Source organism: Cervus canadensis, chromosome 29, assembly GCF_019320065.1.
Source record: "Cervus canadensis isolate Bull #8, Minnesota chromosome 29, ASM1932006v1, whole genome shotgun sequence".
Lineage (NCBI taxonomy): Eukaryota > Metazoa > Chordata > Mammalia > Artiodactyla > Cervidae > Cervus > Cervus canadensis.
This window is the reverse complement of record NC_057414.1, coordinates 37,493,688-37,509,355: the sequence shown is the minus strand read 5'-3', so window position 1 is coordinate 37,509,355 and position 15,668 is coordinate 37,493,688. Positions and strand designations below refer to the sequence as shown.

Genomic DNA, 15,668 nt, shown 5'->3' with positions numbered 1-15,668 from the left:
AGACACAGAAGCTGGCAAGGCCTTTAGGGATTCATTGAGACTGGGGCTGCGGGGGAAGAAATTCAGGAGGACACCTTCATTGCTGCCTCTGTGTCTGCACGGGTCACTAAGCTCAGCCAAGAACAAACCCTGGGGATAGACTCTACCTTCTCTCGAAGTGGATGAAATTCTAGGGACAGGTGCCATAAGGAAAAGGCTACAATCCCCCACAATAGAAAATACATATTTATTATAAAATAATGTTTGTTTCATGATGAGAGTAGAAAAATAACACTATGAGCTACTTAAAAAGCTCTGGAGCTCAGTCTGAGAAATGCGATGAGCGGCTTTTGCATCGCTCTGGGAGCACACCCTCCTGAGGCACCCCATGTTCCTGCAGGACATGTGGGGCACAGCACACACGGGGAGCCAGTGGCTCAGGTCCTGCTGGAAGCTCAGGGAGCCTGAAAGGTCCACACAAGATGCTCTGGCCACGATGATCAAAGAGGAAAACCTGAGGTCAGAAGGGAGCTGGTTCCGAGAAGGGCCAGGAAGGCACCAGCCTTGCCCCTCCCTATTCTGGAGTGTAGAAGAGTCTCCTGGGCTGATGGTCCTGGTTGAGAAGACGGTGCCCAGTGGCCTTATGCTGGGTTTGTTCCCCAGGTCTCTGTGCCGAGGAAAAGCTGCCACCTTTCTCAGGACAACTTGGCCTGCCATTTCTCACTGGTGTGGCTGAAGTATCAGAGGTATGTATGGTCTCAGCCTGTGAAGGCTGCTGGCTGAAGTTTTTGTACTTCACATCCTGTCCATACTGATGGCAGAAAGAAAGAAAGAAAATGTTAAAAGGCCAGTGAACAAGAGCAGCTGGCCTGAACTGTTCTATAATCCAAGTCTCTTGGCCCCAGAAAGCAAGAATATCTTCCCTAAGTGTATAACTTCAGGAAAGACACCTTTCAGTGGAAAAAGACACTTTTCTCACCCTTAAACATCCTCTACAGTCCAGACCCTTCAAGCTTTAGAAGAACAGTGAACCCCTCCCTGGGATGGGAACCCAACCCTCCAGTGACGGGAAATGGCCCCTTAGCAGCAGTACCTGGAGAAAGCAGTCAGGGTGAGCACTTCAAGCAGGAGCTCTGAGCCACAGAAGAAGAGCAAGATGCCATTCATGATGGCTTCCAGGCGGAGCACATAGGTCTGCAGCAGCAGGTAATAGGCGGCCATCATGGTGGACGGGAAGGTCAAGGCCACGCTAATACCAAGTGGCATCTTTCGCTGGCAGAGGTTTCCCTTTGTACCTGTCAGACACAGCCCATGGAGTCACCTCCAAGTGGCCTGCTTTCCTTGGCCTCAGAGGAAAAGGCGGGTGGGATGGGATGGACTGGCAAGCAGAGGCAAATGGTCCTGAATGGGGATGTGCAACTTTATTAACAGGATCCCACTGTGTTAAAAACAGGAGGCTTTGGAGCGGCTATGGGATTAGAGTCATTCGCAGAAAGGTCCTGCTCCCAGTCAAGAAACAATGGGATCTTTATTTGAGGAAAGATCTTTTTAATTATAAAAATAATATATAATCATTGAACGCTTGTCAGTTAATATAGAAAATATGGACTTCCCTGGCAGTCCAGTGGTTGACTCTGTGCTTCCACTGCAGGGAGCATGGGTCCAATCCCTGGTTGGGGAACTAAGGGCCCACATGCCCCACGGAATGACCAAAAAAAGGAAAGAAAAAATATAGAAAATCATTTTAGAAAATATAGAAATTAAAAGACCCCATGATTCACCCTCTAGAGAAAGCCATTATTACAGGATGAGATATACTCTTTCAGACTTTTTTTATGTGTATAGTCACGTGTTATTATTTTCATTATTATAAAAGTAGAATCATACTCTGCATACTGTGTGGCAACTTATTTAACCATTTAACATAGTTAGACATCTTTCCACATGTAACTACCTTTTACTCTATCATAAGTCTTTCCACACATAACTACCTTTTTTAATGGCTATGAACAATTACATTGAACCAATATCATAATTTAACTAATCCTGTATTGACAGGTTGTTTCTAATGTTTTGATGTCCAAAAATACGTGGCAATAACATCCTCATATAGATATATTTGTGTATCTGTAGAAGTGTGTTTTTTTCAACCAGTTTTAGAAGGGAAATTTTTAATGTCTAAGAATATGAATTTTACCTGGTAAAACCATTAGCAAAAAAGGTTATACTAATTTATACTCCCAGGGGTGAGGGAATATAAATACTCACATGAGTGTGAGACTGTTTCTTGCAATTATTTGAATACTGGGCATTTGGAAATCTTTTTAATCCAATGGGTGAAAATGTTACCTTGTTTTTCTAATTTGCTTTTTGTTAGTGAGTTTGGGCATTTTATCATGGTTACTGGTCCTTTGTAATTATTCTTATGTGAACTGCCCATTAGGGTCCCTTGCTAATTTTTTTTTTCTTTTTTTGCCGTGCAGCATGCAGAATCTTAGTTCCCCAACCACGGATCAAAACCCAACCCCCTGAGTTGGAAGCTTGAAATCTTAACCACTGGACAGCCAGGGAATTCCCTCCCTTGCTAATTTTTAAAACTAGCTTTTTTTCTTAGCATTTTATGTGAGCTTTCTTTATCCCTAGTGATATGTGCTGAAAGTATTTTTTTTCTTCAATGTGTTTAAAGAACATTTTCAGGGATGACATATTCTAACTAATAATAATAAGGGCTTGCTCTGTATTTCCAGGAATACAAAACTCGTCTTAGAGAAATCCTTGTTTGGAAAAATGAAGGGGATCTTAGTGCTGACCTGTGCAGGCATCTCCTGCCCCGGACATGGAGTTACAGATGAATCTATTCTCCCAAGCAAACCAGTGAGAGGAACAAGGCACTGTTGTAACAGTTAGACAACTGGGAAGGAATTATCTAATATCATGTCACTGCCCACTTCTGGCCCTGCAGGGCAACAGACAGATACATCTTGACCCAAAATATGAAGCAGCTTGAAACTTCAGAGAGGGGGTAATGGGATATACCAACAGATCCAATCTCTTAATTGGTGAGCCTAGGTTATGTACTTTTCCTTGTTAATCAGGTTACGGATACCAGCTCATCTCAGAAAGAATGGAAATATTCTTTGGACAAACACTCACCAAAAAATAGTCGAATTACTTCAATTCCGAGATACAGGAAGAGCATCACCACATCCAGGACTAGATTGGCTGTTGGATATGGGAGCAGGAGACCTGCCAACACAAAAGTCAGAGTTTGCAAACACAGAACAGTATGCAGGAGAACTCCTACACACGTGAGTCTTATCAGCTTTCCATGAACTACTTAGTGAGATGTGGGCAGGATCTGTTAACCTGATGCAGGATGTGTTAACTCGTGGCTGCGTTTCTGTTAGAGGCAGGCATATTGTTATGGGGTTTTATTCCTAAATCGGAGAGTCTATGAGGACTCCACCCTCCACCATTATCAGCTGTACACAGGTACACAGACCGCTGAATAGCTTCCAAGGGTCATCAACGGGCTGAAAGTGGGGTTCAGCAAGAGGTGATGGGGGAGAGTTGGAATGGAGAATCCCACATTTCCCAAACTCAAGAAATTCTTGCCCAGGAGCTTCCCACTAAATCATTCTCAAGAAATCAGCTGAGAAGACTTCTACCTTACAGTGAAAAGAATCCCTAGGGGGCAGAAAAGAATGAAAAATAGGAAGGTTTTTGGTGGGAGTTGGCTCTGTGCTGAAGTGGGGAAGGGATGTCGGCAAGGGTAGTCAAACCCCAGGCCTTACCTTTATACAGAAATATGAAGAGTTCCAGCAGGAAATAGGTAGCATAATACCACCCATTCAGAAAGAACAGAATTTCCAGCGGGGTGGAGGACAACCGTTTACCTGAAAATGTGAACACAGAGAAAAAGAGATGGGCTGGAGGGCAGCTCAACCTCAGTTATTTCACTGGATTTGTGTCTAACTTGAAGGAAACACGAGGTCGCAGCTAATGGAAAGGGCTACTTGGGGCACTTCTGATTGCTGATGAGGGGGGAGAGAGAGAGAGAGAGGGTGTGTGTGTGTGTGTATAGGGTGTCCGCTAAACTTGACTCTAGGCTTCGGGCGCGAAAGTCAAAGCCCCTTTAAGATCTAACCTCGTCACTATTTGGGAAGGGATATTGGGGTGCAGAAGCCAGCACTGGCTTCTTTGAAGTCACGCTGCAAATCTGTAACTGAGCTGGCCTAGAACAGGCCCGGCCAAGAATTTGGGGGAATCTGAGACCCAAACCCCGAGACCTTCAGGAACTCAGGGAGGGTGAGGCTGCTAGACCCTGCTTTGGACAAGTGAGGAGTGATGTCCATAATACCCGAGAATAGAGGGCTTATATAAGTCGAGGAATAGGAGAGAAAGGAGTGGAGTATAGAAGCGATCAGGACCAGCGACTCACACACCTCCGTAATCTCACCTCGCGGCGCCATCTCCAGTCCCCATGGAAACTGCGTACGCGGCTACCTCTACTCCTGGAACAGCGAGGCGTTGCCGGAAGCGGGGGACGGAGCGGCCCGAGATTCTGGCCTCTCTGCCCGCCCATCACACTCTATGGTTGCCTGGTGCGAAGGCTGTCTTGTTGCGTCCGCGCGTGCGCGCAAATGGCCTTTCCTGGGGTTCTGACTGGCGACCCTTGACAGCACAGTGGCCACCCACCGAGCTGGAGTCCGCAGGCTCCCAGGGCTGGGAGCAGCTGTTGGGCTTCCCCACCCAGAGTTTACAATGAATCGGCAGAAGTAGCCAACAGTGGTAATGTGACCACAGGATTGGCAGATAGGCCCTAACCCCACGATTCTCTTTACTAACGGTCTGACAATGCACGAAAAAAAGAAAAGTGAAAGTGTAGTCGCTCAGTCGTGTCTGACTCTTTGTGATCCTATCGACTACATATAGCCGCCAAGCTCCTCAGTCCATGGGATTTTCCAGGCAAGAATACTGGAGTGGGTTGCCATTTCCTTCTCCAGGGGATCTTCAGGACCCAGGGATCAAACTTACGCCTCCGGCATTGAGGGCAGGCTCTTTACGGTCTGAGCCATGAGGGAATCCCAAACAACCGTCTGACAATGCAAGAAAGTGCTCTGCAAATGCGGGTTGGGGGTTAGGGTCTTTCGTCTAGCAAGCAGTCTTTTGGGGGAGGGTAATAGGGGATTTGGTGCGTCCGATTTATCAAACAGGTACTTAGAAGACACCAGAATTAATCAGAACTAGAGGCTCCTTTGGCAACCCACTCCAGTATTCTTGCCTGGGAAATCTCTTGGACAGAGGAGCCTGGCGGGCTAGACAGCCCTGGGATCGCAAAGAAACTCCACTGAGCGACTGAGCAGGCAGGCAGAGGATCCTTTCAAGGAGCGCAAATAAGACGGGGAAGATGAAACATGATCACCACGTGACCCCTGACGTGCATGGGAGTTGGGAAGACAAAGTACTGTAGATGGGAACTGAGAGTTCTCAAGAGATGACTGGTGAACGGGGCTTTGAAACCTGATTGTGGTTTGGAGCAGTTAGCATGTGTTACCGCCCACAGGGAAGCAGAAAGAAGAGTTTTGATTGGACTCAGGTTGACTGGACTGTCAGCCACTGTCAGGGTAGGACAGAAAACACTGTCACACTCAAACCAGGTAATTTGAGTAGAGTGACTTTTTTTTTTTCAAGTTACAATTCAATGGCATTAATTATATTCACAATGTTGGGTAACCATCTCCACCATTTTCAAAGCTTTTTTCATCATGGTAATGGGAAACTCTGTAACCATTAAACAGTAACTCCCCTTTCTCCCTGTCCCCCTAGGCCCTGCTAACCTTTGATCTACTTTTTTATTTCTATGAATTTGCCTAGTCTTTATATTTTAAGTAAATGGAATCATACAATACTTGTCCTTTTGTATCTGGCATAATTCCATTTAGCATGTTTTTAAGGTTCATTCATGTTATAGCTTATATCAGAACTTCATTCCCTTTTACGGCTGAATAATATTCCTCTGTGTGTGTGTGTGTGTGTGTGTGTGTGCATGCGTGCGCCACATTTTGTTTATCCATCTGTTGACAAGTAGACATGAGTTTTCACCTTCGGGCTAGAAAAATGCTGCAGTGACCATTGGCATAGAAGTATCTGTGGAAGTATCTGTTTTCAGTTCCTTTAAATATACATCTAGGAGGGAATTACTGAATTTTATGGTCATTCCATGTTTGACTTTAAAAAAATGTTTTAAAGATTTAATGTTCAGATTTTTTAAAATGTGTTAAAAATTAATTGGGGCAAATTCTGTTACAAGTAGGGGTAAAGGAAACGTCAGTGTGTGGCACAAAAGAAACAGCAAGGACTGGACAGTCACAGATAATCTGCTCTCTTGTTAGTGGCATCTCATCTTGGGCAAGTTACTCATGCTTTAGCAGCAGTAGCTAATGTGACAAGATTCTTCCTTAGCACATCATAGACAGATGGCTTGGATCTTCCACAGAGAAAGTCCGACGGCCCAGGAGTTCTCCCAAAAGATCTCCACCACTGTACACCATATTGCTGCTCCTGCTGATCGTGACTCACCAATGCGTACTGGCCTAGATGATGCATGACCTCTTTACCAGTGAACATTTCACCTTGTGCACCTGCTGCTTACAAAATCTTCACAAGTGGCGGTTTTGGTCATACATGATTGGTTTGTTCTGGAGAGATCCCGCAAGCACTGTCAGATGTTGAACACTGGGCCGAGGTGGAAAATGGTGTCATTTTGGCCGTGAAGTGTCGTGAGTCTGCTGGTAAGTCTTAATGGCCACTCCGGGAGTCGCTTTCTGTTGAGTCCATGAGTGAGGTGGTGTCAGTCACTGGCCCTAGGGTCTTAGCAGCATTTTGAAACAGTGTGTAGTCCCATGTTTAACTTTTCAAGGAGCCATCAAACTGTTTTCCACAGTGTCTGTAAGCATTTTACATTCCACCAGCACTGTACGAGGATCCCAATTTCTCTGCATCCTTATCAACACCTTTTATTTTCAGTTTTTAAAGTTATCATCATCACTCTCCAAGTAAGTGGGAAGTAATGTTTCAGTGTGGTTTGGGACTGCAACCCTTTGATGGAGTGCTTGCACCTAGACAGACATCTTGAGCAACGGAATACAAAGATCCTTTTGGATGTTAATGTACATAGTATCATAGCGTCAGAAAATAAAGATGGTGCTACTTCTTCCCTTTCAATCCCTGTACTGTCAGTTTTTCAAGTTACCTTATTGTACTGGCTAAGACCTCCAGTATATGTTAAACAGAAGTGGTGATAATGGATATTCTTTCCAAACATCAGGGGAAAGTATTATATTTCACAATTAATATGCTAATGGTAAATTTTTCTGTAGATACTATCAGTTTAAGAAAGTCCCTTCTTCTTCTGATTTGCTGAAATGTTTGTGATACATTTTACTGAATGCTGTCTCTGCATCTGTTGAGGCAGTCTGTTTTCCTCCCTTTATTCTGCTAATGTTATGAGTCACATTGATGTTTAAAGGTATAACCAACCTTGCCTTTCTGGAAAGAAACCAGTTTGGTTGTGATAATGTGCAGAAAGGAGCTGACATAACAGGCCTGAGATTGCTATCCTTACAAGTCCTACTTGCAAGGTTAGCCTTTGGCTGGTGTCTGTGAACTTGTACTTCAGAAAGGTTTCCATCAATCCAAAATGTCTCACTGTGCCCCAATTGTTTGCGCAAACTATGTGGGTTATGCTGAACACCTGCTTCCTTCTGGAAGTCCGGATTTTTGGTACATGCTAGCAATTCTTAGGGCTTCCCTAGTGGCTCAGTGGTAAAGAATCCGCCTGCCAGTGCAGGAGATGCAAGAGACTTGAGTTTGATCCCTGGGTCAGGAAGGCCCCCTGGAGAAGGAAATGGCAACCCACTCCAGTATTCTTGCCTGGGAAATCCCATGGACAGAGGATCCTGGTGGGCTACAGTCCATGGAGTCACAAAAGAGTCGGACATGACTTAGCGACTAAACAACGAGCTGTTCTTAGTTTGCAGATATTTTTTTAACCACAAGTGAATGTTATGAATTTTGTCACAGATACAACTAATTAATGATGAAATACTTTTCCCTCTTTATTCTGCTGACTTGGTGAATTTCACCCATTGATTTTTAAATATCAAACCAACCTTACATTCCTGGGATAAGCTCCACAATCTAGCTGAAGCTTAATCAACTAACTTTTCAAAGAATTAACTTTTAGTTTCATATATTTTTTAATCTATTATTTACCCATGTTCTTTTTTTTCTGGTCTTATGTTTAATATAGCCTTCTTTCTTCCTACTTTGGGCTTAATTTGCTTTTTCTGATTTAAGGTGAAAAATTAGACATTTGGTTTTAGATCTTCTTTTCTGACAGAAGCTGCATCAGATGCATTTTTTAAAATATTTATTTACTTGGCTATGTCAAGTCTTTGTTGTGGCACACGGGATCTCTGTTGCATCATGGGGAAGCTTTCATTGTGGCACATGGACTCTCTAGTTGTGGCAAGCAGGCTTAGTTGTTCTGCGGCATGTAGAATCTTAGCTCCCCGACCGAGAATCAAACCCGCATCCCCTGCATTGCAAGGTGAATTCTTAACCACTGGACCACTAAGGAAGCCCCCATGATATGGATTTTAAATGTTGTATTTTCATGATGATGTCGCTTAAAGTACTCTCTAATTTCTCTTATGGTTTTTTCTTTGTGCTGTGCTATATATACTTAGTTGCTTAGTCATGTCCAACTCTTTGCGACCCCATGGACTATAGCCCGCCAGGCTCCTCTGTCCATGGGGATCTTCCAGGCCAGAATACTGGAGTGGGTTGCTATGACCTCCTCCAGGGGATCTTCCCAACCTAGGGATCGTACCCAGGTCTCCCGCATTGCAGGCAGATTCTCTACCGTCTGAGCCACCAGGGAAGCCCGGTTTCTTCTATGATCCATGATGATTTACAAGTATAATGTTTAACTTGTAAATATTTAGTGGTTTCCCAGTGTGGCAGTTATCAACATATTGGTCCTCAGCTTCAGACAAACACTTCAGTACCTGTTCTGAAGTCATGGACTAGACTGAAAGCATGTCCCTTTCAGTGAGCGCCATCTTAGGCTGCGTCAGTAGAGGGCACTGGATGGACACTGCAGGAAGAAAGGGGCTTTGCTTCCTGGTTCCAGCCTGTGATGTTTTGGTTTTTCTTGCTCCTGCTGCATAGTCAGAGGTGCATATGTGTGGGGACATCCAGAGGTGTTCTGCCCCAGCTGCGTGCCGGCAGAGGATGGGGAGCTCACTGGTCTCTTAGCCCCAGCCCAGGCCTGGTGATCTTCACCTTGCCTCTGCCTCACACCTGCAGCAGCATCCTGATCCCCTGTGTCCCCCTGCCTACCGGCCTTGGCTTCCTGCACCCCAGAGGGTTGTTCCCTAGGGCTCTTCCCATGTGGACCCCACACCCTCCAGACTCTGCCCCTGCCCCTGCAGGAGTGCCTCAATTCTTCTGCACACCCGCTCACCAGCCTTGGCTCATTTCATAAAAGTGAAGATTCCTCGGGTCCTCCCAACAGAGACATGATGTGCCCCTCGTGGCATTCTACACAACATTGCATCTGACCGAGAAACTCATTTCACAGCAAAGGAAGTGTGGCAATGGGCTTATGCCTCTGGAAATAACTGGTCTTAACCACACATACTTCGTTGCCTGGAAGAAGGTGGTGTAACTGAAAAGTAGAATGGTTCACGGTAGACTCAGTTATAGCATCAGTAGGGAGACAACATCCTGAAAGGATGTGGGTTCTAATTCACGGAATGAAGTATGTCTTTGAATCAGAGACCATTATATGGTACTGTTGTCCCCCCAGCCAGTACACATGGGTCCAGGATTCAATGGGTAGAAGTGGGAATGACTTCTCTCACTATTATACCTAATAAACCACCCCCAGAGTTTTTTGCCTTTTACACTGAAAAACTTGAGCCTGCTGATTTGAGATCTTAGTTCTCAAGGAGACAGAACAATGTATTACTGAACTGGAGAATGAGATTGCCACCTGGTCAATCTGGGCTCCTTATGCCACTAAATCAAAGAACGAAAAGAAGGGGGGGCATCCAACCTACTGACTAGAATGATTGATCCTGAGTCTCAAGGGAAAATTGGGTTGCAGCTACACAAGGGAGACAAGAAAGACTATGTCTGGAACCCACAGAATGCTCTGGGGCACCTATTAGTACATCCAACCCCCCCCCACCCCTCCCCACTGAAGCAGAACTCAGATCCTTTAGGAATGAGGGTTTGGGTTACTCTAACAATAAAGAGGTCTTCCCTGGTGGCTCAGTGGTAAAGAATCCACCTGCTATGCAGGAAACGTGGGTTCAACCCCTGGACCAGGAAGATCCCCTGGAGAAGGAAATGACAACCCATTCCAATATTCTTGCCTGAGAAATCCCATGGACAGAGGAGCCTGGTGGGCTATAATTCATGGGTCACAAAAGAGTCTGACACAACTTAGTGACTGAACAACAACAGGTAGAGAACCCAGAGAAGCAGCAGAAGCTCGAGCTGAGGGAAAGGGAATTATTAATATAGGAATTGAAGAAGGAAGCCATGGTTATCAACTACAACTTTGTGACCAGTTACAAAAGTGACCAATTACAAAAATGAGAGCTCTGGTAGTTTTTTGTGTTTCTCTGCTCCTTGCATGCCTGTGTTTTGGGGGCTTCCCTGGTGGCTCAGTGGTAAAGAATTCACCTGCAATGCAGGAGCTGCAGGAGACACAGGTTCAATCCCTGGGTTGGGCAGATTCCTGGAGAAGGGCATGGCAACCCACTCCAGTATTCTTCCACGGAGAATCCCATGGACAGAGGAGCCTGGTGAGCTACAGTCCGTGGGGTCGCAAAGAGTCGCACACGACTGAGCGACTTGACACACGTGCATGTGTTTATCTGTATATACTGACCATTTTCTTTTTACCTTTCTATTGACTATTGGAGGTCAGCTTCATAATTTAATCTTTATATAATAGAATATTTAGTGAGACCATGGCAAATTTGTGGAGTAATTAATATAGTCAGCTATGGATACAGTGACTGTTGGGACTGTACGTCTTCTCATTTTAAGGGAGGAGTGAGAACGTCACTTTAAAAAAATACATTTATCTATTTGACTGCATCGGGTCTTGGCTGTGACACGCAGGTTAGATGAGGCTGCAAAATCTCAGTTGTGGGGTAACCCTAATCCTAACCCTTGTTCCCTGACCAGGAATCGAACCCAGGCCTCCTGCATTGGGTTCAGTGCACCAGGAGGGAAGTCCCAAGAATGTCGCCTTTAAGAATAGATACATGTTGTCAGTAGGAATGCAACATGGAAGTTCAAATAAGTGTAGAATGGTGCGTGAAAGCTGAGTAGCTGAAAAGACGGACATGAGCTCTGCATTCACCTTCAGAACCTGTCCTGTGATTCCGGACTGGACTCGGCATTTCTCCCTTTCAGTGAGCACAGTGGTAAGGCCTGTCTGTAGAGGGCGCTGGAGGGATATTGAAGGAAGCAAAGGGCTTGTCTTCCTAGCTCCCATAAGCTCTGGTTTTTCCTGCTCCTGCGCTGTGTTCTCAGCGGTGCAAGTGGATGTGTGTGAGGACAGCTAGGATATCAGATAGTCCTCTCCAACCACGTACCAAGAGCGGGCATTCCCTCGGCAACCTTGTGAACCTGGTCCATGCCTGGTGACCACTTTGCGGTGGCCCTCCTGTCGAGGATACCGCGTGCTCCAGGCCTTGGCACGCGTGGCAGTTCCCTAACTGTGCACTTGCCCCCGCGGCCTTGTTTATCTCTGCCCTGGATCACCCTTCCCCAAGCCCTCAGGCATGGACAGTGTGCATCCACAGTGGGGCCCAACTCCACATGTCTGCTCACCAGCCTTGGCTCTTCTCCCCAGAGGGTTGATTCCCGTGGCCTCCATGCCTGGGGCATGGACAGCATGCGCTGCAGGCCTTGTGCACCTGGGGCATTCCTACTCTTTGGGTGCACCTGCCCAACAGCCTCGGCTCAGCTGTGCCCCAGGGGGTTGTTTCCCGCCTGGCAACTGTGAACCAGCTCTGCCTTGGCCAACCAGCGGACTTGTCCATTACTCAGTGGGCTGCCGTGAGGCCTAAACCCCAGATTTGGGGTTGGGGACCCTACAAAGTTTGTCCTCAGCCCTCAGGTACCCTTTTAGAATTCTCTGTACATTTTTACAGGGCTTTCCAGGTGGGTCAGGGGTAAAAAATCTGCCCGCCAGCGCAGGAGACACAGGAGAGGCAGGTTTGATCCTTGGATTGGGAAGATCCCCTCAGAGAGGAGATGGCAATCCACTTCAGTATTCTTGCCTGGGAAATCCCATGGCCAGAGAAGCCTGGAGGGCTACAGTCCACAGGGCAGGGGGGGCAGGCATTGCAAAGAGTCAGACACGACTGAGTGACTAAACAACATTATATTTTTATAGTTCCCCTCTTATAATTTAAGGATTATGTTAAACCTGCCATGTTTAAATTACTAGGTGGTTTCTGTCTTCTGATTGGACTTAGATTGGACCACCTAGTTATCTTATTGTTACTGATTTCTAACTCAATTCCATTATTGTCAAAATACATGCTTTCTCCTTTTAAATGTACTGATTACTGTTTTATGGTTCAGCATGTGGCTTGCACTGGTCCTTACTCTGTGTACATGGAAAACACTGCATTTTATATTCATAGGTATTATAAATAACTTAATAAGAAAAACGTTTTAAAATAGTCTTTATATTTACTCAGATACTATTTCTGATGTTCTCCATCCCTTTCAGAGGATCTGAGTTTCCATCTGTTGTCATTCCCCTTCAAGCCAAATAACTCTTTTAGCATTTCTTTATAGCGCAGGATTGCTGGCAACAAATTCTCTCAGTTTTATCTTATATCTGAAGTATATTTTTGGTAAATTTAGATTTTTGAGTTGACCTCTTTTTCTTGCAGCACTTTAGAGATGGTGTTACACTCTCTGCTGGCCTCTGATTTCTGGTGAGTAGGCAGTTACTAATTGTTGTTCTTCTGTATGTGGTTTGTTTTTCTCTTGCTGCTTTCAAGATTTGTTCCTCATCTTTAGCTTTTGACTATGATGTTCCTAGATGTGGCCTTTCTGTGTTAATCAAGGTGGCTTTGTGGAGTATCTAAAATCTGTACATTTCTTTTCAACACATTTGGGGAAATTTGGGCTATTTTTTTTTTTTTTTTCTGCTTTCTTCCTTCTCTTTGCCTTCTAGGATTCTAATCATACATTTGTCAGACTGTTTGACATTATCTAACTGGCCTGGGAGACTTTAAAAAGAACTCTTTTTGTCTCTGTTCTGCAGCGTGGGGAGTTTCTATTGGTTTACTTCCTAGTTCATTGACCAGTTCTGTAATCTCTTTTGCTGTTAAATCTATCCATTTGATTAAAAATGTTTCAGTTGTTGTAATTTTTATTTCCCGAGTTTCTATTTTTCAAAAGTCATTTGTTTCTTTACTGAGGTTGCCTATCTTTTTATTCACTGAGAACATAATTTCACTGCTTCTTTATTATCCTTGTCTGTTAACTCCAGTATCTGGGTCACCTCAGTACTGGTGTCAGTTTTGAACGTTAAATTGTGGAGACTCTGGTTTGTGTTATTTGTCTCCAAAGAGTGACGGTTCTTTTATCAGGCAGTTAGCTTGGGTGGATTGTTGTTGTTTAAGTCCTTTCCAGCTCTTTTTTGACCCCGTGTACTGTTGCCCTCCAGGCCCCTCTATCTGTGGGATTTCCCAGGCAAGAATGCTGGAGTGGGTTGCCATTTCCTTCTCTAGGGGGTCTTCCTGACCCAGGGATTGAATCTGGGTCTCCTGCATTGGCAGGCAGATTCTTTACCACTGAGTCACCTGGGAAGCCCATTTTGGGTGGATACACCGTGCAAATCACACTTAAGGGGCAGCAGCTCCAATCTCGGTTTAGATTTTCTGTCTTTAGCTGAGTTGCTTGAATCTGAACAACACATTTGTGGTCCAGAGCTTGGGCAGAGATGTGGGCAGACAGAACTTGGTGGTTGCTGCCTCTTCCCCTCTGAGACTCCCATCTTTTCCTCCAGTGGCTTCAGTTGCCCTGGCTCAGTACTTGTACTGTGATTGTCCATCAGCATAATGTACCTACTGCTTTGTCAGCTGCCAAGTTATAAGCAGCAAAAATAGGAAACTTTCTCTGCACAATTTCCTCCTGAGTGTGAACTCCCCATCAAACTTTCTGTCTCCCTTCATTCTCCAGTAGGCATTAAGTAGCTGTTTTTCATATCATGTTCAGGTTTTACAGTTATTTGTTGGAGGGGTCATTCTCAAGCATAGTACTCAGTCATTATTTGACATCTTAGGTGTAGTCTAAATAATTAATCTATTTCTTCCATATTTTCCTCTATTTCTTGAACATATCAGTTTAAACTCCTTTTCAACCTTCTCAGCAATATTTGGCTCACCTGTTTCTATTTTCTACTTTTGCTCTGGTTTTAAATAATATGGTCTTATCTCTTGACTTGCTAGTGATTCTTACTGGAGTCAGAAATTGTATATAAAAAAAATTATAGCACCTCTAGATTTTTTTTTCCAGTCTTTTCTCTGTTACACCAAGAGAATGGGGGCTAATCACCTTAATCCACGCAGAGACTACATGGTTTGAGGTTGCACTGGGATTTTAATAAGCCTCAGTCTGCCTGTTTCACCTTGTTTCTAGTAAGGAGCCCTACTGAGCTTTGAACTGAAAGACCTGTGTGTTCACCAGTCCCTGCCCCATCGTGGGTCCTGAATTCTAATCATCAGCACCATTAGTCTGCCAAAAATTCGATTCTGCTTTTCAGAAGTTTGAGGTTTAGCTTTTTATAGCGTCTGGCCCTATACAGCTTCAGAGTTTGGTAAGTATCTTAAAGAAGAAATGTGTTACGTCCTTGAGGCTCTTTCAGTCCCGTTTTGTTCTTCCAGTGTTATGAGAGCACTAAGCTCCACTGGCTTCTCTGGTCCCCTCTGCCTGGGCAATGCTTGGATCCTCAGCCTCTTGCTCAAACCGTCAGCAAATGCTCCCAAGGGAAAGTCTGCTGCAAACTGTCAGCTCACGTCCCTGGTTCTACTTCAGAATTTTAGGCCCTTTCATCATCTTTCCGTCAGCAACTCTCTAAGGTCTTTTTAGACGACTTTCATATTTTGTCTGGTCTTTCTAGTTCTCTAATAGAGCACTGGTCAGCTAGAAGCAACTCCATGCGATTAAAAGTCAGCACTTTTAAAAGTGTTTATTTTCTTCCTTTGATCTTCGAAAACTAACTGCCCCAAGCAATCAATTTACATTACATCTTAAAAATATATTCCTACTGCTAAGTGAAAAAAGAAAAGCAAACTATGTTATGGCATATTCCCCATAATCACAACTGTATGTAAAATATAAATGCATACCATCAAAAATATGATATTATTTATTTCTGGGGTAGGATTAGCGATTTTTTCTTCTGTAAAAATGTTTCTGAAATGTTACACTGTCTGTAAGAAATTATGCAACTAAATGTAGATTGTCAAGAGGGGAGGGAGAAGGAACTCAGTGACTGAGATACAGAAGTGGAAAGACTAATTGCACAAATATAACTTCAATTTCGTATCACATGAATGCATTAACTATCAAGA

At 44.5% G+C, this 15,668-nt stretch overlaps 1 protein-coding gene and 1 pseudogene across 2 annotated transcripts; both read right to left on the bottom strand.

Annotated features, from left to right (window-relative positions):
- Nucleotides 1–205: 205 nt before the first annotated feature.
- On the bottom strand, nucleotides 206–4,584 carry TMEM216 (transmembrane protein 216). Of its 2 annotated transcripts, none has more exons than XM_043451145.1 (5): nucleotides 4,439–4,584; nucleotides 3,774–3,875; nucleotides 3,133–3,225; nucleotides 1,073–1,274; nucleotides 206–790 (listed from the first exon to the last, which is right to left on the bottom strand). In XM_043451145.1, exons 1-5 carry the CDS (start codon nucleotides 4,449–4,451, stop codon nucleotides 775–777), a joined length of 426 nt encoding a protein of 141 aa, XP_043307080.1. In that variant the 5' UTR covers nucleotides 4,452–4,584; the 3' UTR covers nucleotides 206–774. The 2 variants fall into 2 exon arrangements, with proteins under 2 accessions (XP_043307080.1, XP_043307081.1); XM_043451146.1 differs by having other exon boundaries at nucleotides 4,425–4,529.
- Nucleotides 4,585–6,237: 1,653 nt separating this feature from the next.
- On the bottom strand, nucleotides 6,238–7,008 carry LOC122431321 (annotated as a pseudogene).
- Nucleotides 7,009–15,668: the final 8,660 nt, after the last annotated feature.